General features: G+C 40.5%; 1 protein-coding gene across 3 annotated transcripts in view; it reads right to left on the reverse strand.

The window, feature by feature from the left end:
* unc5cb (unc-5 netrin receptor Cb) overlaps positions 1 to 27,529 on the reverse strand; it is a 154,038-nt gene extending 126,509 nt beyond the window's left edge. Inside the window, exon 1 of one of the 3 annotated variants that reach the window (XM_074690876.1) lies at positions 26,673 to 27,529. In XM_074690876.1, the coding sequence (XP_074546977.1) occupies positions 26,673 to 26,793 (121 nt within the window). In that variant the 5' untranslated portion in view covers positions 26,794 to 27,529. The remainder of the gene's footprint in view (positions 1 to 26,672) is intronic. The other 2 variants (XM_074690877.1, XM_074690878.1) reach the window with 2 other exon arrangements.
* Between the last annotated feature and the right edge of the window lie 281 nt (positions 27,530 to 27,810).

The following is a 27,810-nucleotide window of genomic DNA, read 5'->3' on the forward strand; positions in this document are numbered from 1 at the left end:
AAATCTTTCATCTCCATCCAGCTCACTTTCTGTCTTTACGTTCCCATCCTCTCATCACCTGGGAAATCTTTATTTTTGTATCCAAGCAAACATTTTTATAAATGCAAACAGGCTCTCTGAAGACAGCTTCAGAGGCGAGGACCTGCCCCGGTACCTGAGAGCGTATCAGCAGCAGCAGCAGCAGCAGCACGTCTCTCTCTGGCCTCGGCCCTCAGAGTAAGCACAGCTGTGTTGAATATTTCCCTCACTCGTCAGTTCATTTGAGGGTGATCTGAGCCCAGTTAGCCCCCAGGACATGGAGTGGTAAACAGGCCTGACTATCAAAGCAAACCACCATGGTCTGAAAGATTGGAATATGAGGCTTTGACCACTGGAGCTGGTGATGCAGGCAGGCGGGCAGACTGCAGCTGGGCTTCCTGACAGCAACTGACTTGACCCAGAGCTTACAGGCTGAGAAAACAAGATTGCCTACATCATCTGTGCAGACAAGATTGTACGTTCACTGTTGCAGAGACTGTAGTTTTCCCTCTATGAGGGGAAAAATTGCTTTAAGTTACTAAATATTTACCCTGTTTAGTTTATACAGCCTTAAATGCGTTATCTCAATACAAAGAGTTAGCCTCGAACCAAACTCTAAAATATTATTGAAAGAAACCCAAGACTGATCCACCAATAAACAAGTACTTAACAACAAACTTCTCTCTAAAAGCTAAAAATGTCAATCAAACCCGAACTTACTGGTAGACACTTTCTCCAATCGGATGGACAAAGAGAAAAACAGAAGACGAAACAGAGAGAAAAAACAAAACAAAAAACAAAACGTGATGTTTTTAATTGATTGTCCAGCAGAAGGATGCAGACAAGAACGACAGCAGTTTTTTATCATAAAAAGCACAAAACTGTCCTTCACTCGATTAATTATAATTCTCCATGTCTGCAAGTTTTCCATGAAAACCATTTAGGGTTTAATACATGTAACAGAAATCAAAACTCTTTACAAATGTGAATAAAAGCTCCTTTAACAAAGCAGAAACCTCATGCAAAACCAGTGTCCAGCCACCATCTGCCACAATCAGATGGACCTGGAAAGTTAGACAGATGGAGTAGTGAATGCATGAAAATGCATGTACATAATAAATAAATAAATAAATAATAAATAAGTAAATAAATAAATAAATAAATAAATAAATAAATAATCAAGGCAAATTAATGATTGAAGGACTGAACTCTTTTATAGGCAGAAACCATGAAAAAGACCAGACCCAACGGTTGAAAAATAACTTTTACGACCGGAGAGGTGGAAAGAGTGGAAACAGAAAAACAAATTGAGGTGATTTACAGATAGAAAAATTCCCTCCTTCAGGCAGAAAGTTTCAGCCAGACTGGACTTATCCATTTTCTGTAAACAGATGGGCAAAGAAAACTGGACAGATAAAAAAGACAAATCAAAACCAAGATGATATACAGAGAGTGAAAATTGCCTTCAGTGGGCAGAAACCTTGAGTAGGACCGTATTCATACATCTTTTGTGATCATGAAGGTCTAGAAAGCAGGACGGATTAAATGTTTAGAGACCAAAAAAAAAACAACCAAAAATTAAAAAAAACCCACAAAAAAATGCAATCTGAAAGTGGATAGTAAAAAATACCTTTTACAGGCAGGAACCTTGAGCAGAACTAGACTGATTGGTTTATCTGTTGGTCAAGCTGGATGGGCAAAGACAGAGATACGTGGCACTGGATCTACAATGAAAAAGGCTTGTTGGAAACAAATAAGCCTGGCAATTTATTAAAAAAAGAAGGAAGAACTCTTTTTTCACAGGCAGAGACCTTCAGTAAAATCAGGCTTATTAGTGAAAATAATCCGCGACAACCCACGAGCCCAGAAAGTGAAAGAGATAGAATAGAAAATCCTTTAAGACAAAACTTGTCTAAATTCACTCAAAGGCCCAAAAACATAAAATATATCTCTAACTCTTCAATGGAATATAGGTAAAATTTTCCATCTGTTTTCACTCAGCTTCATATATTTGGCTAAGATTTGACCTCTAAAGTCACTGATGTTAGAAAAACAGACAGACTGCCTTAATGGCCCAGCATCCACGTGGCAGAGCGACTGAGGAAGCAGGCAAGGCATCCATACCGCTACTGCCCACATTCTTTGCTCGACCCACCACCTAAACACAGACTCAAGGCCCAGGGGGAAATGACTGGATGTATTTAGCTCCACTCATCACAGAGAACTATTCATCTTCAGGAAACAGCCCGCTCTGTGAGGAGTGTTTAGCTTGAAAGCGTCAGAGGAGACGATTTAATGACAGTGGAAATGAAAACCACCATCTTTTTTTGCATGATTTTGTTCCATCAATTCAATCTTTGTAAGCATCTCCATTAAGTTAACTGGTGTGTGATTTAGAAGCACAAAACCCTGGGTCAGTGTCATCATTTCACTATCATAGTATCTCATTATGGCAAGCACAAGGCTACAGCCCTGGGGATGGATCTTCACCTCTTGTCAAGTTGTGTCAACCTCTATAAATGTCTCTCTGCCCACAAGCAGCATGATGTGGCTGCAGTATTAGAGCGCTAATGCAAATTAATGCTAACAGCTCCATCACAGCTGGGACTGAGTAAACACAGATTAAGTCCGCAGACTTTTTGTCCCAGTGCCTCGAACACATCTGGAAACATGGTTTGTCAAATGTAATCAGAGACGATTCTTTTCACACATCTTAAGGAACACGTGTTTGATATAACCTCCTGCTTTTGTCTCGCGTTGAAAAGTGAGGAGAAAAAAATGACATGGAAACACTGAGTTCATGTGTTTCTTTCACACACAGCTGGTCATGTTTTGCTTGGTATGTCACCAAAATTAGCAATGATGTCAATGATGGATGTCCCCACCGGCAGGCTGTATACTTCAGAGCCTGCTTTCAAACGTTCATGTGGAATGGACTTCATTTATGGACTGACTGTTAAACCACAGTCTTTGTGACACAGGATGCATTTAAAAGAGACTCTAAGGGCTGAAATCTCTTTTATGTTTAGAGAATGATGAGAAGGGCCGAAGAAAGAGGACACATTTTATGGGAATGAATGAGAGACAAAAAAGGATGAGGGGGTGCTTAAGAAAAGCTGTTTTATGTCTCCTCTAGGGCTTGACCAATTCTTCTTCAAAGCTCGGTCAATATCCTTTTACTCCTCTGGGGTGTACAGTGTCATTTCTGCAAGAGGCTTCAGATCATCTAAGTGTCTCACCCTGGATCTGACCAACTTTACTTTCTTTTGTGTAATTTCTTAAAACTACAAAATCACAAAAAGAAAGAAATAGAGTGTCAGGGAGTGAAAGACTGAACACGTGTGTGTTCTCGGTCAGCTCCTCAGAGGTGGGTTGAGGGCTGTGAAAGGCCACATTGTTGATGTCAAGGCCAGTCAGCATCAAAGGGCTGATTCAGGTTGTGAGCAGTCTCTTTCTTTTGCTCTCTCTAACACACACACACACACACACACACACACACACACACACACACACACACACACACACACACACACACACACACACACACACACACACACACACACACAGTCATCCGCTCAGCCCCCTGAAGATCACAAAAAACATCACGGCTTTCTGTTCCTGCTCATATCCAAAGAAAAATATTTGGAATCGATGTGTAAACTAAGAGAGGGGTCAAAAGGGCGCGCAGTACCACGATTCAGTGTGTGTGAGGTTGAGATGAAAAGGGAGATGTTTTTCTTTCTGCTCCTGACTTTAACTTCCAATCATATCATTCATAAAAGATAGAATAGAAAAGTTGCTCCAGTACTGTAACCAGCAACATACCAATAAAGGCACACTAACCAATACCGTATAGACACCATTACTGGTATCAATACCAACACCGGTGCCAATACCAGCAGTAAGACAAATAGCGTTACCAGTACTAACAACAGCACTGATATGAGCACTGATACCAGCACTGATACTTTTAGGTATCTAGTGCTCTTTGCCAGCACCATGAATTAAAAAAAAACCCTACTAGTACATTTACAGATACCAGCATTGGTAGACTTAGCAGTACCATGACAGATGACAATACTGACACATTTACAGATACCAGTACCAAAAATGATACCAGTATCACCATCACAACTGACATGACATGTTACCACTACAGGCTAGGGATGGGAACTGAATCAGGTACTTTTATAGGTACCGACCAAATTCTGTCAAAAGTACTGGGTACCAAATCATGTAAAATCAAAAGGTACCATGTTTAGGTACCTAAATGCATCTTTGTGACTGTGAGGGGGTGGAAGAGTAGGTAATTTTCTATGCTGGACATGAACACAACATTGCAAGGTTATAAATTGAAGAATAAATATGTGAAATTGAAAACATATATATATTATTAAATAAATTGATATATTTTACAACATAAACACAAAAAAGTACCAAAAATTGGTACTGTTTAGTACCTGTACTGATTGCCAGGTACCGGACATTGGTACCCTATCGTTTCAAATGTGAAAGGTGCCCATCCCTACTACAGGCATAAGTAGACATCACACAGATGATAGAATCTGTACTGATACTTAAACCACTACTTATACTCTTTCTGATATCTGTACCATTTAAACTAGTGATACCAGCACTTATTGCTATCCCTTAACTAGTATCAAAACATATATTGTTGCTGGATACTATCCCTATGAACATTTGACCATTCCTAATTGTACCAGTACTGTTTAATTTACAGAGACAAAAACCAACACCACATCAATGCAAGTGCCTTTTCTGAAACCACTGCTTATACTGTTACTGGTACCAGTACCAATTCATTACTGATCCTTGCACCAATGGCTTTATCAATACTGATATTGGACACCAGTGCCAATGCAGTGTCTATAAAACAATGCTAGCGATCAATATTTTGCACATGAATACCATCTTTTCCTCAATCCTTCTAAACCAATGACAACCACCAGCTGCTAGAAATGAAGCCAATGCTGAAGTGCTTAAAACAGCAGTTCCAAGAGTGTCCAATGGAGGCTGGCTTCAGAAGTACCAGAAACCACATACAGACACCCATTTCAATTATTCTGATTTTAAGCAGGAATAAAGCCTGGGACTAAAAATGATTTCAATTTGAAAAGCTCAACTCTCTATTGGCCCACACTGTACAAGGGTGAATATTTGTTTATGACTTAGTGGTTTTGAAGATGTTAAGATTATAAGCCAGGAGGATTAAGTCCACCTCCTTTCCTCACACTGGCTCAACCTAGGATAGGTGGAGTTCTGCATTTTCAATATGGCGCCTGACATTGATGGGCTTCAAAAATCAGCCAATGTCCATTTATTACACAGTCTACAGCAGGAAGAAATAAAAAGGTATCTGATTATCACCTTTTAAGTACTTGTTTAGAAACCAAAAGGAAAACCTTGGCACTATGGAGTGTTTTAATTACACCAAACCAACAGTTCTCTATTAATGTCGTTTATTTGTGCTGGTGCATGTCTCTGGGTGTGAATACATTTGTGTAGGGTATTATATTAGTGTAGGAGTTATTAAAGTTAGGCACCAGAAGCTGCACCATGGTGTCAGCATGAGATTTAACGAGCTCTAATAACAAGCTTTAATAAGCTTAATTAGGAATCCATGCGATCCCCATGGAAACGCCTCAACCCCACAGAACCCGGCTCAGGGTCTGAGCAGCTTTCAATTGGATTACTGCGGCTAATGTCACTGAGACACAACAGTGAAAACAAACAGAGGAGAGGCAGGCGAGGAAGGGGAAAAAAAGAGGGGATGGATGGAGGAGAGGGAACCTTTGGCAGGGGAGGGATACCTGCTGAGGGACGGATGGGAGCAGGAGGGATAACCAGCAGAACCAGGAGGATTAGTGTCGCTCACAGATTTGGCTTGTGAGCAGGAGACACAGGAGGACGAATGCCTGCCTTTACACCTTTTACACTCTGGTGATCATTGTGCTTCCAAATCATATCGACCGCTTCCCCGACGACTGTTTGTACAGTTCATAAATGATGACTGAATTCATTCCACCACATCTAAGACCTGTTTCTGAATGGAGTCCACATAGTCTAAAAGTTGACTGTAAAATAAAATAAACAGGAAATTTAGGCTGAGCAGTTAATTTTTTTCTGCTCTTCATTTTAAAGTTAATGTAAAAATCAGAATGAAAGTGCATTAGCAGTGAATTACACACAGAAAAGTAATAAAGTCAATTGTGTTTCATAAAGACGGAGAGCCAAAGTAGATTGTTAAGAAATGAGCTTCTGAAAAAGCTGTACACACACTTCATTTGCATCTTATTTAATCAGATTTTTCTGACATGTGATTCAACATTTCAAGGCTAACTTAATCTCTCTGCTGCTCCGTCTCTTCAGGATCAGCTCGTGACCACAGGGAGGTTTTGCAAAGTGCAAGTCGACAATGATGGAGTGACCTTTCAGATAAGCATGATGGAGCTGCCCATCCCGTCTCTTTTCTGTTGCGTGCACGGTGAACACGCACAGACGTATCTGATGACCTACTCCCTGACATGTCCTCCCTCAGGGTTTGTCTTTTTTTACATAAAGTAGACCTCATCCCAGGCGGACGATCATGGAGTGTCATCTGGCAGGTAGGATGTCACTGGACCCAGGGTGCTGGGAATATGACCACAGTGGGTATATAGAGGTCAGAGAGGTCTCTCGGACAACATAGAGCGTCTATACATCCTCAGCCTTGAGCCGAGCTGCAGGGGGAGGTCATCTTTCACCATCTATCTCCAGGATTCTCCCATGCCTGTAGCAAGTCCCCTTCATGCTCCTGCTATATATAGTTCCCTCGCTTCCCAGGATCCTTTGTGATGATGTCCTGCTGCGGTGGAAAGAGTCTGGGGCTCATCATTATAAATCAGCCTGTTAGAGGGGAATAAAATTTTAAAGAGCCTCTGCCTGGGATTCAAACTGAAGTCTCCATTAGCAGGGCCGGAGCGGATAGTTGCTTGCATGGCAACACACAGCAAATCAACACAACAAGGCCTTTAATCATCCTCTCGGTCCCTTTGTTCTCCTCCCTATCGTCGTCCTCCTCCCTCTCTGGGGGCTCTGATAGAGTCCTGTAAAGTCACAGGTACACCTTTACTACATCATGTGATCAAATACCCTCTTCATTACATCTGCATCTCCTGATCCACTAAATAATGTGCAAACACTCCACAGAGAGAGTTGTCTAACCTTGCATAGGTGAGCAGAGGTCAAGGGAGATTATTAGGGAGAAAAGGAGGAGAGAGTAAGATTGTTTCATCACACTGGGGTGTCAAACAAAGAGGGCAGGACTGGGGGTGTTCGAAAAGCAGCAACACAATCAGAGAAACAGTGAGAGAGCCCAGAAAGTCCCTGATTAGAAGGCGAAGAGGCAGAAACAGAAAGTCCCACATCAGAGCTGGAAAAACAAAAGAAGATGTAGTGAAATATAACAATTTCAGAGCACGCACACTAACACACACACATGCGCGAACACAGACAAGGACTACGATTTCATTTCATGTCAGCCTTGAGGGAAAGCGAGGCCGATCTACTCCCCTCATCATCCTCCCGTTCCCGATCGCTCTGTTCTTGGCCCCGCTGCACGCCCCTCAGGGGGGCAGCGAAGGCGGCGATTAACGACAACAGGGAGAGTGTGTATAAGTGTGTATAAGTGTGTGTAAGGCCTGATTGTTAGAGCGGCCAACTTGTGTAATACAATTACAGAGGCTGCAGAGAAACTGCTAATGTGCACGCAGGCAGCTCTGTCATATGGATCAGGTATTGAGTTTTCGATGCTTAATTCACTTTCCAGCGCACACACGGGTGCATTAGTTAGATTAGAGGAGCGGGAGGAGGAGGGGGGTGGAGGTCTACCGCCGAGCCGGGCAGATTTGTTTAGCAGTGGCTGTCAATTACAACCCTGACCCTTGCACTAAATGGCTACTCATCCAATAGAAAAACAGGGAAGCAGACAAAAGCCAGACATGATTGGTAAAGACACGGCCATTTGCTGCAGAAGATAACAAGTGGCATGTTGTGGAGTAAACAATGGTGGAAACACTGTGCTTAATGCCGCACCAATAAAACAGAGTGCTGGGGCCTGAAAAGGCGAATGTGACCATCAGTAAGATTAGTGAGGCGATGTTATCACTTGAATGCTGCAGTAATGGGATGCTAAAAGACCAGTGCTGGATGGGTACTTAAAAATATGAAATGGCAAACAAATGATTGGATTTGTTCTCTTGAAAAGTCTTGGGCAATTTAAGAGACAGATTGTGGATGCAATCACTTGAAAACTACTTTCCCTTTTTTACTCTTTATGGATGACTTTGTGCAAAATCACAAAGAGGCTGGAATTCATTTTTAGTCTATAAAAGAACAGTCGGCTTCTCGGAGGTTTTTAAATCTGATGTTGAATCTTTGAACTCTGAAAGTTGTCTTTTGTGAATTAGGTTTTATCCATGAAATACTCAAGTACATATGCTACACAGAGCTGCGGCTGGCTGAAAAAATATGTTAGAAGGTCTCCCACCAACTGTTTTAACAGACACACTAAATTTGCAGCACCCCTACAAAGATGTGCATATGAAACAAGCTCTTTTTGGAGCAGAGTTTAAGAGTTTAAGTAGCTTTGTTGCTTTTCCAGATATTTAAAAAGAACATGAAACAACTAATTCTGTCTCAAACAAATCACCAACTAACACATAAAAGCTTTTTAATGAAGTGCGTCTGTCCCAGTGAGAGCAGCAAGAAGAGCAGAGCTAACGGCAAACACATAGACAATAAATACATAACTCTAAAGGTAAAATGGCTTGCAAAGTATATCCTCACATTATTAATACACCTAGGTGGGTTGCTCAAGTCTATGTGTGACTTAATGCTCAGTACCTTGGAAACATTAATCATATAACTATTAATCACTGCAGACACCAGCCTGATGAGTCGGCAGCTCCTTGCAACCACTGATGCAAACATGAGGCCCCACATGATGCTGAGGCCTGACTGTGCTTCTTCTAAAGGGACGGACGGCACTAATGCTACATAACTGACCAACAAAGAGCACAGAATTCTTGTCTTTATATTCTGTTTCAGTACCTGGTAGCACTTTGGTTTTTAATACAGTTGTGGCAAAAATGATAAGAACACCTGACAGATCTGTAAGTATTGTCCCTTTTTTTTGCCTCCAAACCACAATCATGAAAAATTCAGATGATTGTTTTGAGCACAACAAATACCAGATGACATGAGTCCTCCATTTTTTTTCCTACTGTTAACTTTAACATTTGGTTTGTCTACCTTGTTTACCTATAATCAACACTAATGTTGTCCCGTGTCTTCTGCATCTCAAGCTAAAGGCTTTTACAAAATGATCACAAGATCTGTCCACTTTATTTTACAGCTCACCTAAATTTGCAGGATACGGTCGAGGTCAGGGCCTGAGGGGGCCAGTCCATCGTTCAGAATATTTCTTTTTATACGGAAAATGACCTGATATCATTTTGATGGCTCTACTCTGTGATTTATAGAGCATAATGATGACTTTGTAGATATCTAATTTGTCTTTGGTCAAAACTGTACATTAAAGATATTGTGGTCAAAAAAATTCAGATTATTTGTGGTCAGACTTTTAAATAATGCATTTCTGTGTTGTGATCTCTTACTGGAGAACCACTCGTTTCATCTAAAGTCAACTGCAGAATAAGCTGTTTGGCATTGGCTAGGGATGGGTACCGAATTAGGTACTTTTATAGGTACCGACCAAATTCTGTCAAAAGTACCAATACCGATTCACATAAAACCAAAAGGTACCATGTTTAGGTACCTAAATGCATTCTTGTGACTGTGAGGGAGTGGAAGAATAGGTAATTTTCCATGGTGGACATTAAAACAGCATTTCAAGGTTATATATTGAAAAATAAACATGTGAAGTTGAAAATTTGTTATATTTTGTTATTAAATAAATTGATATTTTTTACCACATAAACCAAAAAAAGTACCAAAAATTTGTACCGTTGAGTACCAGTACCGATTGCCAGGTAACAGGAATTGGTGCTGTATTGTTCAAATGTGAAAAGAACCCATCCCTATACCGACCGTATTCTGTCAAAAGTATTTACGTAAATTCAAAAGGTACCATGTTTAGGTACCTGAACCCATCCTTGTGAGTGTGAGGGAGTGGATAAGAAGGTAATTTTCCATGGTTGACATGAACACAGCATTGCAAGGTTATTTACTGAAGAATATATATGTTAAGTTGAAAAGAATTTACTTTTAAGTACCGATACTGGTTACCCGGTACCAGGAATTGGTACCATATTGTTTCAAATGTAAAAGGTTCCCATCCCTAGCATTAAATTTTTTCACCCAACATACTCAGCACTGCTGCTCATCCCACATATGCATGTTTCTTAAAATTTGGCTCCATTTAAAAGGGAAATAAACAAGAAGCATTTTTTTTGAACAAAGAAATAATCTACAAAACACAACCTGCCTTACTTCTAGGGCTAATTTTATGACCTATGCTGGAAAAGGTACTATCTGATAACTCTTTACTTTTTAATACATGAGAGATAACATGTTTAATCAAGTACCAAATTTACAGTACAAGTGTATATCACACAATAAAAAAAATAAATGCAACAGGATCCATTAAGGACAGTTTCAGAGAGAATAGACATAATAAAGCAGATTTTACTATTGAAAAAACTTCCTGTCTTCTCTTTACTTTTTGGTATGTCTATGGGATTCTTTTGTATTTCAATGCAAATGTGTCATCTCTGTGACTTGTCTCTGAAATCTTAAACTATAGGTTGAGGGTAGTCTGAAATATAGGCCAAACAGCATAAAACAATATGACTCTGTTGTTTTAAGCAAAGTATCAGTTATAAAAAGTCAAAAAGGGTTTTTACAGTGTAGTCAAGCTACTGTAATTGTTGCTATGTGTTAAAATGCTACATACTTCCTCTTACATACACTACAGTCTCTCAGTCTGGAGACTTTATGGCTGCTTTCTGCTAAAGCTGGAGCCACTCGTCTCCAGAGAATAGAACTCAAAGGAAGAAACAGTCATAACTCCAGTTAGACAATCATTATAACTCTCTTCCAGAGATGGTAAATAAATTAAATCTCACAGCAGCTCTTTTTCCTCCAGTAGCTTAATGGGAAGCAGGGGGTGGGGGGGCTGCAATTTCCACAGTAAACACCTCCCTCCCATGTAAACACATAAAATCACAACAAGATGGCCAGCGTGGCTCAGCTCGTAATCGCATCAGTGAAGTGAGATGAGTGAGTTTTAGGAGCAGGAGAGCATTATTGCTGTTTGCAGCTGATTGAATTAAAACGTCTGCTTCACTCCCGAGAGACCACCCAGATTCAAAGGACGTTGTTTGTCTGCGTGTAACAGGGGGCACTCAGCAACAAATACTTTTGTAAGCCTTTACAAAAACTCTCTTTATAGGATTTGACAGTGTTTTTTTTACTCTCTGACACTCAGATTCTTCTAACAGAGAGAGCTAAAGGGAAAGACGAATGCAAAATGAAGAATAAAGTTGGATGTGACAGGCAGAGCAGAGAAAACCTTTAGCAACTGATAGATATGAGACAGCTACATCCCCTGGTTGTGACACATCCATCAAAGGCTCGATCACTTTTGTCCTCCCACTCGTTGAGCAGACGTTACTTTCCTGTGTGTGTCAGAGCTACTCCAACTGAACCGTTCGACTCCACGGCCGCTGACTTCACACAGAAACACGTGTTAGCAGAGTGACCGCTGACACTTCTTGGATTTGTCATGCCCTGTAGAAATTCCTGCATTCTGTCAAGTTCTTCTTAAAACAAACTCAAATGGAAGCGAAAATCTAAATGTTTCAGTTTCAGTTTCTCATACCCCCAGCGTCAGCTTCAACCACTGCTGAGACAGCCAAAACCAAATCCAGGTTGTGCTGGTATCTGGTGTTTCCATGCAAATCCAACAATGAGGCTCAGATTACCACGGCAAATCGCACCAGAATGAGAATATTCATACATGTGAGTTGGTAAAGCCAAGTCCTCACACCACACTCACCATTGTTGTTACCAGATTTTTGCCTTTTTTTTTTCATCAAAACAAAGCAACACAATACAGCCCAGAATAGCTCTGGGTTAATGTGCCTGAATGCTCTTAGCATATTCATCCTGTGGCTAAAAGTCACGCAGCTAAGAAGTAGCTACATTATCTCAGCCTCATTTTTTCCCTTCTCTTCTCTTCCTTCTTCTTTGGCTGCTATCCTTGCTTTAGCAGTTGGGCTCAAAAACATTTTGAATTGAAAAACAGAAACAACAGAAAAAGTCGTTATCAAACTCTGCAGACTTGTAAAAACAAAAATAGTGTGATTTAATAACGCACAGCTTTCTAAATGTGAAGGAATGTTTGCAGTAGGATTTAAACAAGCAGCTACCGAAGCAAACTCATCGGGAGGTATGATTTACCTCCTTCCTTTAAACAACAGAGGTTAGTGTGCGTCGCCCCCTCCCTCCATGAAGTGTAACTCCCCCTCTGCTTCTACCTGACGGATCAGCTTACCTCACGTCAGCCCTAACAAACCCTGGGAACCCCTATGCATGGTGTGTCACCACTGAATTATCGGTTTCCGCTGCACATGCTCCAGCATATCTGCAGCAGGCCATTATGGTGTATCAGTTTACAGTTAGTGTGCTGACTCCAGTGCAGCTGGTGTACTGTACAGGGTCATAGTTTATAGAGGGCTGGAATTAGAGAAACAAGCCTGTCATCTTACTAAGCCCGCTCATTTTTTCCAAACAGAGATCTCATTTCTGCATCAGCTTGACTTGAGGGAAAGCAGAATAACAAAAAATTGTTCTGTTGAGCAAAATTTCCCACAGAACAAATGGGTAGGTCACCACGATCCCAAAAAAATGATAAATAGCCTCTAATTATTAAAAACGGCTCATTTCAAACAGTCACACAACGGACCATTAACATGTTCATTGGGTTTTAAAGGGTGAATGCAGAACTGATCAGAGACGAATTATAACTTTTATTCATTCACCATACTAGTAAAGCCAATACTAATACAGACAACAAAACTTATACAGATACTAATACTTCTTACTATAACAGTACTTAAAACAGTTACTTATACCAAAAGCATTGACTATATTGTTTTTACTCTTTGTAAATGTTATTTTCTGTTTAATTAAATTAATGTGCTTCAGTAAATAGGGGCAGGTTCATATAAGCTTAAGATTCCTCCTCTCCCCTCTCAAACATTGCAGGTTTGTTTACATATTCATGTATTTATTAATTAATTCATTAATCTTTTATCGATTTTTTTTCTTTTATTGTTTGTTGCTTTTGACTGTGTATGGGTTTTTGGATTGGTGTGGCATCGCTGCTCTTGGGCAACATAGTGTGTTGTTTGTTTTCTACTTGCAATCTACAAATGTTTGAGATAAATAAAGTTAATCAAACTCAAAATAACAATACAATACAAACAATACCAATAACAAAACATGTAACACCAGTAGTGTTCCAGATATGTAATAATACCCAACCCATTCCAATACTGAACCTTATACCAATACTTAAAACAAATATCAAATATGATAACAATACGATAAGCTACAAACCATATTTATGACAAACTAAACACCAAAAGTGAGATGTGTGTTTATACCTAACCCATATCAATACCCATACCAAGATCGATATCAAAAACAATATCATTATAATACAAACCATACTGATGATAAGCTTAATAACAGCACGAATAGTGAATCAATTATGTAATCATACCTAGCTCTATTATTATGACTTTGATAGAAATATAGATAACATTACCAATATCAGTAACAATAACAATAACCATATCATTACCGATCCTGATGCAAAAGTTAAAACACTGAGTGATTCAGTTCTGTATTTATATGTAACCAATATAACTATTCCTGATGCTAATAACAATACCAACACCAAAAACAATACCAATATGATGAAAACCATACTAATAACAACCCCAACATTACCGGTAGTGATCTAGACACTGTTTATATACATACCTGAACCATATTACTACAAACACTAATATCAATAACAACTTCTATCAATAACAATCTTAAACCCAATGACAACACTGGTTGTGTTTCAGATAAACCCACTTCAAGATGTATCTGTGTCTGACTCCCTTACCTGCTCCTGTATTGGTATCATTTAAATCTTGAATGAATGAATCTTTTACTATGTTTCTGATGAGTAAAACTCAAGACAAGCCGTTAAGAATGTCTTGTTTGGTTCCAAAGAATAAAAACAGAAATTGATCCTTTGTGTTTTCACAACACTGAGGGCCTGGTTGAACCTCCAGGTTTCACCCATGGAACAATGAATGTCTGCATCAGTATTTTGGTTTCTATGCCTGAATGCATTTGGTAGCCTGTGAACATTAAACAGCAAACATGAATTGTGTTTACTTTGGGAATTTCAAGCAAGAGTGCTCATCTGTATACAAAATAGGGCCAATTCAGACATTTGACCTGGTTTAGGAAAACTCCTGCATCCTTCTTTCCCCTCATTCTGCATTTCAGAGCGATTGACACAACAACATCCATTATTCACCTTCTGCTTACTGTTTGCTTTGCTCCTTGAAAGGGGCAAATGCACAGCTGGAAGTGCTTCTCCTCTGCCAATCCCTTACACAACTTGCAGATTTGCATTTGTGTACAGTGCATAATTCCTAAAGCATTAAAGTGAGCACTCTTTTAGATGAGATGCTTTTGTGTACGACTGAAATATTCTGAATGCCAGGGCAGCTAAACCAGACTTTGCTTAATCCTTTCATGTTGGAACATCATGTCGGACAAGCTGGGAGTGACACTTTGAGCTCATTAATAATTCTGACATTTACAGCGGTGAACTTTCCGAGTGGCACAGACTGTCATCATCATCCTCTTCTCCCTCGTATTCTCTAACTAACGCATACAAATCAAAGACAGCACAGCCTCTTATTCTCCACATGGAACCCCCTAATTTGGCAGATTTTTAACTTGTGGTTCCCTGACAGAGCCCTTAAGAAGAAAAAGAAGAAAGTAGAGTTTGCCTTCTGTGGCACGCACACAAATTGTTGCAGCTTCTACAGCATGCTTTACATGTAAGGAGTCATAAAGTAACCCTTCACCGTGGGGCTTCTGTCTGGGCCCCATTTAAATGAGACCCATTGAGCTTGCCCCAGTTAAACACTGTCTGCCTGTAACTTAGGTCACCGGGGACTGATCATGGAGATACGGCACACACACACACACACACACAGGCTCAGAAACACACGTTGTACAAACACAGGAAAGTGCTGACACCCAACTGCAATCTCGAGTTGCAAACCATTACTGGAGTCACAGTAACAAAGCCTGAAATGAAGAGAAAGGAGGTCATGCGGTGGGTTGTTTGGAGGGTATTTGGTGCTGGTTATGAGGTGGGATTTTGTTGCTTAAAAGCTGTGCTGTACAAACTGTGTCACTGTTATTCAATGTTAAACCCAAGCAGGTTCCACTATAGAATAGTTCCTGTAGTCGGAGCAAAGACACTGAAAAACACTCGTGTAGAAATATTCATTGGGCTAAATCATCAAATCATCAGCAAAGAGATATACTGGTTACACTGTGGTTGATATGTCATAATATATTTTCCGTAGTGAAAAGCTAAGAAATGTTATTAAACATATATCACATATCTATGGGGCTGGCATCAGTTAATTTCAATCATATGATATTATTATTATATTTTTTGCCATAAAACACTTTTTGTAGACAGAGCTCAACATATGTAGAAATAATATGCATACAAACATACTCATATGTATTTATTTACTGGGCCAAAATACCCTAAGATTCGTAGTTTGAATGACAAACTTGATACACTGTATGTTTTTAAGTTAAGTGTATGTATGTATTTAACACTGCGCTTGACTTTCAGTATTTAAAAAAAAAGATACAAAAGTTGTTTCAATAAAATGTTTCTAACTTAATTTGTACTTTCAGTTTTAAGTAAATTTGTATTTACATCATCTCTATTTTTTTCTTAGTAAACTGTGTAGAATATTGTGATATATCACAATATTGTGATATCATGAGACATTGTGTTACTATCATATCGTGACACAAGTAGCTGATGCGTATCGTGAGGGTCTTGCTAATACTCACCTTTGTCAAACACTCAAGAATATTTTGCTTGATTTTCTATTTTAAAAAGCTCAAGATGTGTTTAAACATGCTGACTTGAATACATCTATTGAGCCTAGTGTATGTTTTGTTTGTATGTGTGTACAGTGTATATGTGAATCTATTAGTTGGGAAGACAACGGCAAATATTGGTCTGTATCAGCTTAGAGTTACATCTATCAAGCTAGAGGATATTTTTCCAGGTTACATTTTTTTTAATTTTATAAGTGCTGGGAATTTTACAAACATAAGTCTCATACCTCTAAAATATTATAACTGCCTTTAAGCAGATTTATTAGCTGAGTTTTGCTCTTTTTCACCAAAACTAGGCTAACCAAATCATTGTTTCTAGTCCTTGACATGGCATTTTCCTCCATTTTCTAACATGACACCCAAAACATTTATTAGTTGCTTTCAGAAGTTGTGAATTATCTCACCATCATTTCATTAAATGTCCTTGATTATTTGCACATTTTAACACTGCTCTTTTCAACAGGAGAGTATGTCTGCTGTGGGGTTTGGGAGGAGGGGATTAATCATACAGTGCATACCGATTGTGAGACTTTAATTTAGCACCTCATTTAACCCAGTAAAAACAACAACTTTACAGGCTGGCATTCTGACACACGTTTAATTCTGCCCTCTGGTAATGGTCTGCTCTGTTTAAAAGTCTGTTTGGCAGCCCTGTAGATAACAGATGGAAGAAAAATGAGGGGAATTATGAGAAAGATTGATTTCCTGGGGATGAATGGTCTGGTATTCACACAGATTTATCTGAAACAGACTTTGTCAGACTCTGTTATTATTGAATAAACACATGCGCGCACACATAGGCACACACTTCGCCACCATATGCAGGCAAACAAGGACGCATACACACAAAGACACATATATTCACAATATGCTCAGCAGGAGCTCGGAAACAGGAGCAGACTGAATTATGTGAGGCAGGAAAAAATAAGTGTATGAGGTGATAAGGGGTGAAGGAGTGCACACTGCTAAGGACACAAATATGAGTTTCTCTGCTGAAGAATATCACATTACATTCCAGATCTGACCTCAATGAAAGCATAGATGGAAATAATTACGTCTAACAAAGTAAGAAAAATGTGCTGCTGCTGAAAAATCTGCCTCTGCTCATGCCTTTCGCTAATGCCTTGTAAAAATATATTCCTTTAGAAGAACAAGAACAAGCATTGTCCTTTAAGACGTCCCAGGCCCATCTCTAAGGAACTGTAATGTAAACCAGAGGCTGTAACTTCTCTTGTGGCATCTCAAAGCAGACACAGGAATGGAGCAAAAAAAGGAGAGGGGTATGAAGGAGGGGGGCCAGGGCGGATAAAGTCCCTCATTTGAGGCCCATAAAAAACAAGAAGGCACAAACATTTATCTGTGGCAAGGCTTTCATCGGATGCTTTAAGAGCGGAGAAATAACAGAGAGCAAGATGCTGATAAAGTGGAGACAGGAAATGGGGAGCGTGGGTCTGCTGCTCTCATGTTTCAGTCGGGACCAGTGGTCCCATACCCCCCCTTGCCTCTCCTCCTAAACCCCCGTCTCTGTTCTGCTGACATACATAGACCACAACCCTCCCCAACCAGACATTAGTGCAGCGTCTGGAAACCACCAGCCCTCCCCGAGACGCAGAGATGTGACACATTCAACAACAAAATGAAGCAAACGCTTCAATCTGCAGGTACATCAAACGTCTGAATGGATGAATCCACTTGAGTGCTGGACAAGATACACACACCAGCTCTGCAAATGACTTATCACAGATGAATACTATTCTTCAGGAGGCTTTTATATATTTGCTCTAGTCCCATTCCACTCCTGAGGCTCCGGCTCTGCGCACAAGACGGGGCAAAGCCAGGATTAAAGGTTTAGCTTTGTCAATCACAGTCAGAACAGGAGGAGAGATAGCAGCTGTATATTCATTCTGGAGAGCAGGGTTGGATTTCCATAGAGACAGGAAAATTCAGGTGATTGCCAAGAGCCTCCTCACACTGCATGTGTGACTCAGGTGTTGTGAGTCACCATTGATATCATCTTGCTCATTACCGCCTCAGTGGTACGTTTGCTGCTCTCATCAGACCTGAACACAGCCTGGCTTTAACATCAAAGGTGCTCAGACAGGGATGGGGCTGAAAAAAAAGCACCTTGAGATGATGATTTAATGCGCGGGACTGTTCTTAGACGTGTCGCTGATCTAATCTTCAACAGCCTCTGAATTAAAGAACTGTTCTCTGCTTTGGATTAAATTCTGCAAAATAGAGACATACTGTGTGAATTTAGACAATTGTGTTTTTCTTTCAGTGTTTTTTTTTTTTGTTGAACTTGTACTGCTGTTACTTGGGCTGGGTTGAAAATCTAAGCTTCTATGGTGATGGTGCACTGCTTTTGCAGGATATGACTTTGCTATAACTTATTTTACATTGTCCATATGTGATTTACTATTCTAGTGTGTGGGCTATAGCTGTGAGTCTTTGCACTTTTTACACTGCTAATTTTTGAATTAATGACTTGCAAATCTTGAGATAGAGTAGAGTACAAAGATAGAGTACAAACTATATAACAAAACTAGGGATGGGCCATATTTTCAAAACATTGTAACTATTTTTATTTTTTATCTTGACAGTGTTTGCTGTAATATCTGCAGTAACTTACTGCTAAAGGTTTCAAAGAATGGTGGGAAAAAAAACTAAAAACATTAAAGATACTGTAAACAAAATACAGTCATGATACTAGGGTTGCAAAATTCCAAAATCCAAGAAATAAACTGGATTTTGGGGGAATTTATGACTGATTGACTGGATTTACCTGGTCATAAACATACATTTTTGTTGGTTAAATGACATAAAAAATGAATTTTCAAAAATTTTCAGGACTCCATCCTAACACATACTTCTTGGACATATTTTGAAGACCCACGCAAGCTGACCCCTTTCAAAAGTCTTGAAGCTAAGCTAACCACTGCTAGGCTTACCTTCATTTTTACACTACTCACGTGAGACTTCCACAAACCTTTTTACCAAACTTCCAGCATGAAAGTGAACAAGCACACATATCTGGAGAAATTCTCGGCTGCAACTTCCCAGCTTTTGCCCAGCACTGCCTCTCGGCTCCATGCTACAACCATGCCTTGCTAGGATTATCTCCCACCTGCATGCAGGGCATGTTTGGCCTAAATTCTACCAAAGAACTCCTCTCCTCCTCCTTTGCCATGCTTGGGGACTGTGCATGCTATGAAGTAGTTAGTTACCAAGGCTGTTCCACGCTTCACGCTGGGCAGGGGAACAAACACAGTTAGAGGACATTTGGGAAATAAGAGCATTCCCACTGACTCGACCTTTTACTGCTCATCAGCACTTTGGGCTTTTATAGTGTCTATGTGAATACATAAGAGCAGCTACCCCTCCTTCCTCCTAACTCTGTCTTTTGTAGACAAATCCTCTTTGACAGAAAAGCATGTATGTGCAACAGTATAGGACGTTTTTTTAGTACGACTGCATCAGCTAAATGATGAATGATGACTGACACCAAGCTGTACGGAAAATGACCATCTGAAAAAGTACAGAACCATGAATTTGAAGCAAAAGTTAGGTTGAAGGTTCTTGCAACCTTTTAGTTCTGGTTACACATTCTTCTACCTGTGTTAAAATAACACATCCTTGACTTATTTCTGGTTAGAGCCACAAAAATGCAGAGGGACATTAGTGGTTGAGCACCAAAACGGAGAGGGGGGGTGGCATGGTGCCAAATTAAAGGGCAGGAGTGGAGTGTGTACTTACACTCACTCATGATGTGCTCTGTCGGCCCTGGTGCTTATAATGGCATGAGAAGGGCCACTTAACTGGTAATCACTTCTCTCTCTGTGTCCCCCTATGGCCCCGTCCTCCTCTCTACTAACCCCCCACACACACACTCACACTCAGACACACATAGAGTCACACACAAACCCCGACTCCTGACTTTCTGCTCTGATCTCTAATCATCAATGAACTGTAGATCAAGAGCAGGGACAGCGGTCGACACCCCCTTCTTCCCCCCCTTTGGCTGAGATCCTGTAATCACGACGCTCTCGGAGGCCAACAAGCCTTTGAATGACAAATGACTCCACCTCTAATGCATCTCAACTTTGAAGAGCCAATTTCTGGCAGAGGGGGACATCACAGGTGGGAAATCAGGTCAGCACCCCCACCACCACTATCATCGTCATTTTTACAGTCATTACACCCATATATCTCCTCCACAGAGTACAACCTTTTACACAATTATTTCATTTTCTGTCCAAAGCCAAAAAGCTCAAACTTGCCGGAGTAATTCACGCCCCGTGGTGCACTCTGACTCGCCCTCAATACACAAACACACACACACACACTCACACACTATCTAGGTGGAGCAGTATGCATTGCATGGACACACAGGTCAGTCGTTCTGGCACAGGCCTGCCCGTCAAGTGCTGCTACTTGTGCCGGGCTCTGCTAATGGACTGCTAATAGAAGTGAATGTTGCACTGTGAAGCTCCCCCTGTAGTTGAGAGTGTCACACCGGGTGATTAATGACACTCTCCTCTCCTCCCCTGTCCTCGCTTCCTTAATATCTTTCTCTCTGCCTCTCTTCTCCTCACTTCTACCTCCAGCTCTTTGCTCCTATCCACTTATTTTTCTGTCCTGTTTCCCTCATTTGTGTCCTTGTGATCACCCTCCTCTTACTCCCAACATTTCACTTCTTTTCCTGTCTGTTTCTCTGGAAGGAGGGGACGTGATACTGATGACACAGGAATCCAAAATCAATATTACACTCCCCGGCAGTCAAGTTTATTTGAAAGCTCTGGTTTTAAATGGCTTCACGTTGCCTGGAATATTAGGGGAATGAATAAAAAGGCAGAAAAGCCTGCTACAAAAACCTCATTAGGGGGAAGCTTTTAGTTTACTTCACTGAAGGACAAAGAGAAGTCAGAATAAACAGTAAAACAAAAAGCTTTAACGACTCATCTGTTGAACAGAAACTTAAACATCACATGCGTTGAGGTCATGTGCTCATGTTTCCTGTCCTGTTTGCAGAAGATCATTGTGTTTTTTTTATCTTAGCATATTCAATTTCTTTAACCAAAGTGAGCAGAGTGGGCTTTTAAGGGTGAGATTACACCAGTTATCTGTAAATTTGAGGGATTTAAGAGCTAATTCTATTTAATTAGACTCAAATACTATACAGGGATTTAGACTTTCTTCCGCCAGAGTATTATCCTGAAAGGGAAAGAGAAAATCTCTCTGAGAAGACAAAAATGAACAGATTTTGGTATCATAGAAGTTCAGTGTTTTAGATAAAGCTCCTGTGAGGAGTTTTTGGCTGCTTATGAAACAGACTGGAGTTAATACTAAAGAGGTAAAGACATCTTCAGTTAAAAGACTCTTATCGCTGCCATAAGGTGGGTGTTAGATCAAAAACACTGTGCTTCTTTCTTAGAACATTTCTTTACACTGGGAGTGATACTTTATAATTTAAAGGGGAGATTATAACATTATTTGACCTACTGCTTAAGTTGCATACCTATAAAACAGGCAGTCTGGTTTGTTTCCAGTCTGAGAGCCCTTTCCTGTAGGTCGATATATAACTTTTGTTGAAGTTTTTTTAAACTATGTTTTGTATGGCATCCTTGGGTGTCTTGAAAGGTGCCTTGAAATAAAATGCGTTATTATTATCCAGACTGTTCAGAGGTGCAAGACAAGGTAAAAACACACACATTTACATGGTGATACATTGAGGCCAGCAAAATTATTGAGTTAATTTAATTTATCGTACAATTAACTGATTTATTGACTATCGTCCCATGCCTACTAGAGCACCCCCTTTCCTGCATGTCATGTCCTACTTACACTTTGTTTTCTGCTGTATCCATGGTTTTATCTACTGTGGATAAAGGCCACTCCAATAAAAGACACTTAAAAAACACAATAAGTTAGACAAAAAAAGACAAAACTTTTTCCACTTGGGGGGGGGGGGGGGGGGGGGGGATCAAAACAAACCAAAAGTTCCTCACAGGAGCAAAAAGTAAAACTATGAAGTAGTAACATCACTTATGTGTCAGTATAGCCCAGATGAGATGTCCCCATGAGGTTCACCCTAAAGCAGGTGGGTCTGTGTGCGTGATAAACTGCTTTGTCCACAGAGGTTGTCAACATCAAAATAAAGTAAAAATTCCACAGAAGAGAGAAAAGTAAAAGTATAAAGTAGGGATACCGCGGAAATGATACCATAGTGGTTAGGTTGCACATCTACCAGTTAGGTCAACACTATTCCCGGGTTCGACTCCAGCTTGCAGCCTCGTTCCCTCGTCCTACTCTCCCACTCTTTCCTGCTTTATCCATTGTTCTGTCCTTTCTGAATAGATGCAGTGAATACATGACAACTTGAACAAAGAGAGACAAACTGTTTTGTCCAGAGGGGGTGCCAAAATCAAAACAAGCCACAAGATCCTCACAAAAATCTAAGCTAGTCACATCGGGTAAAATATTTTTGGCATTCTAGAGATGGGTGTCAAGAAGTGGCTAATTTACTCACCATCAAAGCAAAAATTTGAATTCCTACTACCAGAGGAGTATAAAGGTAAAAAAAAAAAAAAAACCCAAACAATGGGAGATCAAGGGCTATCAACCTTTAGTCTTACTAGCGAGTGTAAGTCCATATACCTGTGCTGGCCCTTAGAAAAATTCACCTGCCATCCACTTACATTTTTTGAGATGACATCTGTTATTTCTGCTTGTTTACATCATGGTTGTAGAGCTTCTGAGCATTATTGCACTACCCATCAACCAGAGTGACAGCCCCAACTAGTGGTGAGAAAAATGTGAGTAATTCATTATCAGACTTGCACTGTGTTGGCCAGTTATGATCATAATGTTTGATCCTTTACCTGGCTTAACCTGCACAGTTCTCTCAGCAGTGTAACTTGGCCTCATTTCTAATAAAATCCTGCTAAAGATGTCACCAACAGTATTCACCTGCACTGGCAAAACATCTAGCAGATGACTGCAGAGCAGCTTCCTGCCCTTAAAATAGCTCCCTGTATATTTTTTTTGCCATCACAACAATAGTATATGACATCAAGTGGAGCAGGGAAGCAGACTCAGCAGCCACTTTTCACAGTAATTATCACTCACAACCACACTCCTTCTGTGGCTCGGCTAGCAACCAGCTTACACCTCTGACCCCACTCAGCACTATCACACTGTACTGAACACTCTGTTTACTCTGCGTTGTTTCTTCACCTGCACAGTCAGTGATAGCAGCGTAAAAATAGCTTGACAGTATGCGTGTCATAATACAAGCTAATGGAAGCTAAGGGGAAAAAAGGGCGGATTCAAAACAACTGCTTCTTTTGCACAATGTCCTCATTGTGCACACATGCCCTGTTTATAGAATGACCGCAGCGGTTGTAATGTTAGCAGGCCCCTGAGGAGAGAGTTGTCAGGCCACAGGGAAGCCGGTTTGAATCATAATGATAGGAATAACATTCAGTGTTACCTGCATTCGTAAAGCAGCGCTCAAGAGTTGAATGTTACACGGAGAAAACATTTTTTTAACAATGAATACCATAGTTTTCCCTCCAAAAACAGTCCTCAGTGGACACATCATCCGAGTGGTGAGGTGGCAAAGACATGGAGTCAAAAGGCGAGTATGGTGGAAAAAGTGAACTAAACGCCGGCAGGCCTGACACAAGGGTTTAATAATAACTGACAATGCTCATAATAAGTTTAAAATACTTGGAAAATGTTGATAAAAGTGTGTTTCCATTCTCTTTGTCATCATGTTTTCAACTAAATTTTTTTTTTAAACTTAAATGCATCCCAGCAGTTCCCTTTTTCCCATATCTGCCCACTGGTTCAGATTTGATAAGTTAAATCAATAAAGGAAGTGTTGTTTCCTCTAAGAAACAATCCAAAGTCTGTTTCCAGTGAAAATTCTGTTTCACATTTGCCCTCAAGAATAAAAAAAAAGTTGCATGTTTACCCCCTCAAAAAGGAAAAACTACTCCCTGTAACATCCTATCAAGACCAAGTATTCCATATCCTCCCATTACAACTTGACATCCTCCATCAGCTCCTTAAACAACATGCACACAGACATTGACTCTGCACATACTGTACAGCTCTGCTGCTGTGCTGGAAATACCAGAAGTCCATCTGTTCTTGCACCGAGGGTTTCCAATCAGGCTACTGTCACCGAGCGCTCAGCAGCTACCTCGCTGGCAGCTCCCAGCTTATATCTGTCTCAACCTGTCTCCTTTGTCAAGAGTTCAGCAGGTTAATGAGCACTCTCATTTCCCGGCACTCACTGCTTTCTGCCTGTAGATAGGGGAGAGTAAGTCCTCCTAGTAAAATAAAGCAAAAAAAGTAAACTGCAATCGCGAAGAGAAATGGAGTAAAATCTGTTGGCTGAAATGTATGCAAGAAAGCGTGGTGTTAGTAGTAAGTGAGCCACTTTAATCAGCAGTAGTTTTACACAGAAGAAGTGACTCTCCAGCGATTTGGAAATGTGTAGAGCTCATCAGTGGCCCAAAAATAGCGAAGCCCATTAATTAGTCTCAAACAATGTTCTCCCGCTGTATCGACTGCTTAATGGACAGAGAAGGACCTTGTTCGTATTCCCATGCAGTCAATGACACGGCTTCTCTCTGGGGGGTTTTGGAACGGGTATTATGTCATCTCACCCTGCCCTTCAGAAACCAGACCTGCCCTGTGCATGTTTTCTCTTTTTTTCATTCTTCCCTCTCCTCCTCCTCTTCAGCTCATTAACTATGTAGGAGTGCACCGAAGGTCTGGAGCAGCTAGATAAGGCTGCTCGAAGACCCTCGGCCCTGTCTGGAATATGTGCTCAGACCTTAAATTGAAGCTTGTGTTGCTTTTGCATGAGCAGCAAAGCCTTAAATTTAAAAAATAAATAAAGTATAAACGTGAGGTCATTAAAAACCTCCAAATCTGCTGACCTCACCTTCATGTCCTCAGACAGACCACCTACCTACCAATCCCTCCCTACCGTAAATCCAGAGGCACTTCATGGAATCTGACACACATGCACAAACACATACTGCACAAACACCCTCACACAGATGGGCTCCTCTTTGTTTGACAGACAATCCCACTCAGGAGGGAGCAGATTAAGTAAATGGCTTCAGGTGTTGTGGCATTATCTCAATGCTTTTCCACGACTGACAGCTACTCCGGTTTACAGAAAACATCTTTCAACAGACCACTGTGCTCTGATGGAGGAGGCTGAGGAAACACTGAAGATTAAAAATGTGCTCAGTGGTTGAAGTAAATACAGGGAGACATTTAAAGGATGATATTTAAAGGATTAAATAAGATACTTAGTGTTTCATCTGAAAGCAAAATCATCTCAAACCTTCAGCACTGTGTACATCAAACACACAGATGATTAAACTCTCATAAATAACAGACCTCTACACAAAGTTCAAGACTATTTACGACTACTTTAATACCAATCATCATTGAGGATGCACTTTTTTCTTTTACTAAAACTGGATTCTTACTTTTTACATTCAAGTGCTCATATACTTCATAACAAGATTAGCAAAGAATTAATCATTTGGAGAATTATTTTTCAAGGCAAGCGGCCCAGTGAAAGCAAATGAATGAAACATTAAGCCCATCATCTGGAAGATTTTAACAGTGTGCTTGTGTCCAGATGGAACTAAATCAACAGCAGTGAGAGCGAGGCATGAGTCAGAATTTAGATTTAATTTGGTTTTTAATAATAACAGGGGGATGAAGGTTTTATGTTTATCCACTATTTGATAATTCAGGACAGGTTAAATCAGGTTTCTATCATGCTACCAGTGCAGAACAATATTAAAGGGTCATTTTAGGAAGATGTTGTGGTTAAATGATGTTTTTCATGTTTGTTCTTTTATCATTTGTACTAAAGTATATCTGCTCGTGTAAAAAATATCGGAGGATTAATTTTGTGGAGACATTCAACAACGGCCTGAACATGTGCTCATTTTATTTGTAAGGTATCTGGGAGCTCTGTTGAGCTAACAGATGTGATAGTGGGAGTGTTGCTGTTTACAACTGCCAGTTGTGGTTTTTCACAAGAGAAATAAGCACCATTCAGTCTCCTGAATTAAAGTGTGATGATTTTGTCACATTTCTTCCATGTAGGCGTTGAGGGGTTGCGATTTCTTCCTACTTAACCACATTACCAGGATGTTTTTGGCCTTCTTGATTAGACTGAGTCTAAATGTGTGTCATATTTGTGACTGAAGCCACACTAAATTCAATGAATAAGTCAGAGAAAGATATATTTACTTTTCTTCTTTTTACTCTGAACTCCCTCCTGTTATGGGACTTTTCAGAACTTTAAGCCTCAACAGTACCAAGTTCACAGGTCATTAAAACACATTTCCCCTTACCTTGAGCCACTCCGGTGTGCACCAGGAGACAGATCAAAAGCCAGGAGAGGGTCAGCATCCCAGGAGAAGATGATCCCCGCACTCTTCTTCCCTCTCCATCAGTTTGTGCACTGTACCCCATGATGAGGAGTCAAACTCCGCTCTGAGGCAAGTCCGAGTCTCTGAGAAAAATGCGCTCAAACACGAACTGTGTCGCTCCTTGTTGTTCGCTGCAGGTAAAATATTACCACGCAGAGGAAAACCGAGCCGGATTCAAATGGAAATATATCCCACGGTGTTTATGCAGGCATACAAAGTGTGACAGTTTATGAAACAAGAGGCGGGTGCATCGCCGTCCGTCAGGATGGATGTTGCATTAAAATCTGCGTCCGTTTGCGTTTCCCTTCAGAGCTTCACTTAGTTTGTCTTGAGGTGTTGATCGATGTCTTAATGGCAAATTCATGCTCCGTGTAATCCCACACAGCAAAAATCAAAGTCCCCCACTGAGTCCCTATCCGTGTCTCTGCACCTTTTCACGCGTGCAGGCGAGTCTGTGTGAGCAGTGTGTGTATGTGCGGTCGCCGCGCCTCGCGCTCCACTGACGGGACTGAACCGTGGGGAAGGAAGCAGCCGTCTCTGCGGGCTACCTTGCTCCTTCAGCCAATCCAAGTGCTCCTGTGAGCGGCGGCGCTGCAACAAAACCCGGCCTGGACGGCAGCGAGGAACGGATGGCGTCTGTCAGATTCAGGATGAATGGATGGAGGGAAGGCGTAGTTCAGAGAGCACATGCACTGAAGACATCTCCAAAAACTGTCTTACAAAAATAACAATCTATTTCCCTCTCGATTTCATGACTGAAAAGCAAATAAATTGCGTCATTTATGAGCCACAGTTACAAAAAAAAAAAAAAAAAAAAAAGAAAGAGAGAAAAAAAAGGTTATGCCGTGTTTCCAAAACTATGAAACTCAAAAGCCAAAAACACGCGGATAAAACAAAAAGCTGCAAGAGAAAATATCCCAAAAAACAGAAACATGGCAGAAGACCGGCAGAAACATGGAGACTAAATAGAGTCAATTACCTATGTGAGAAACAAGACACAGGTGAAACTTATTAGTGCAATCAACACAGGCAGGAAACACGTGGGCAAGACGTAAAACCA

The sequence above is a fragment of the Halichoeres trimaculatus genome, unplaced genomic scaffold, assembly GCF_033239565.1.
Source record: "Halichoeres trimaculatus isolate MK-OKI-2021-1 unplaced genomic scaffold, fHalTri1.1 fHalTri1_scaffold_16, whole genome shotgun sequence".
In the NCBI taxonomy this organism is placed as follows: domain Eukaryota; kingdom Metazoa; phylum Chordata; class Actinopteri; order Labriformes; family Labridae; genus Halichoeres; species Halichoeres trimaculatus.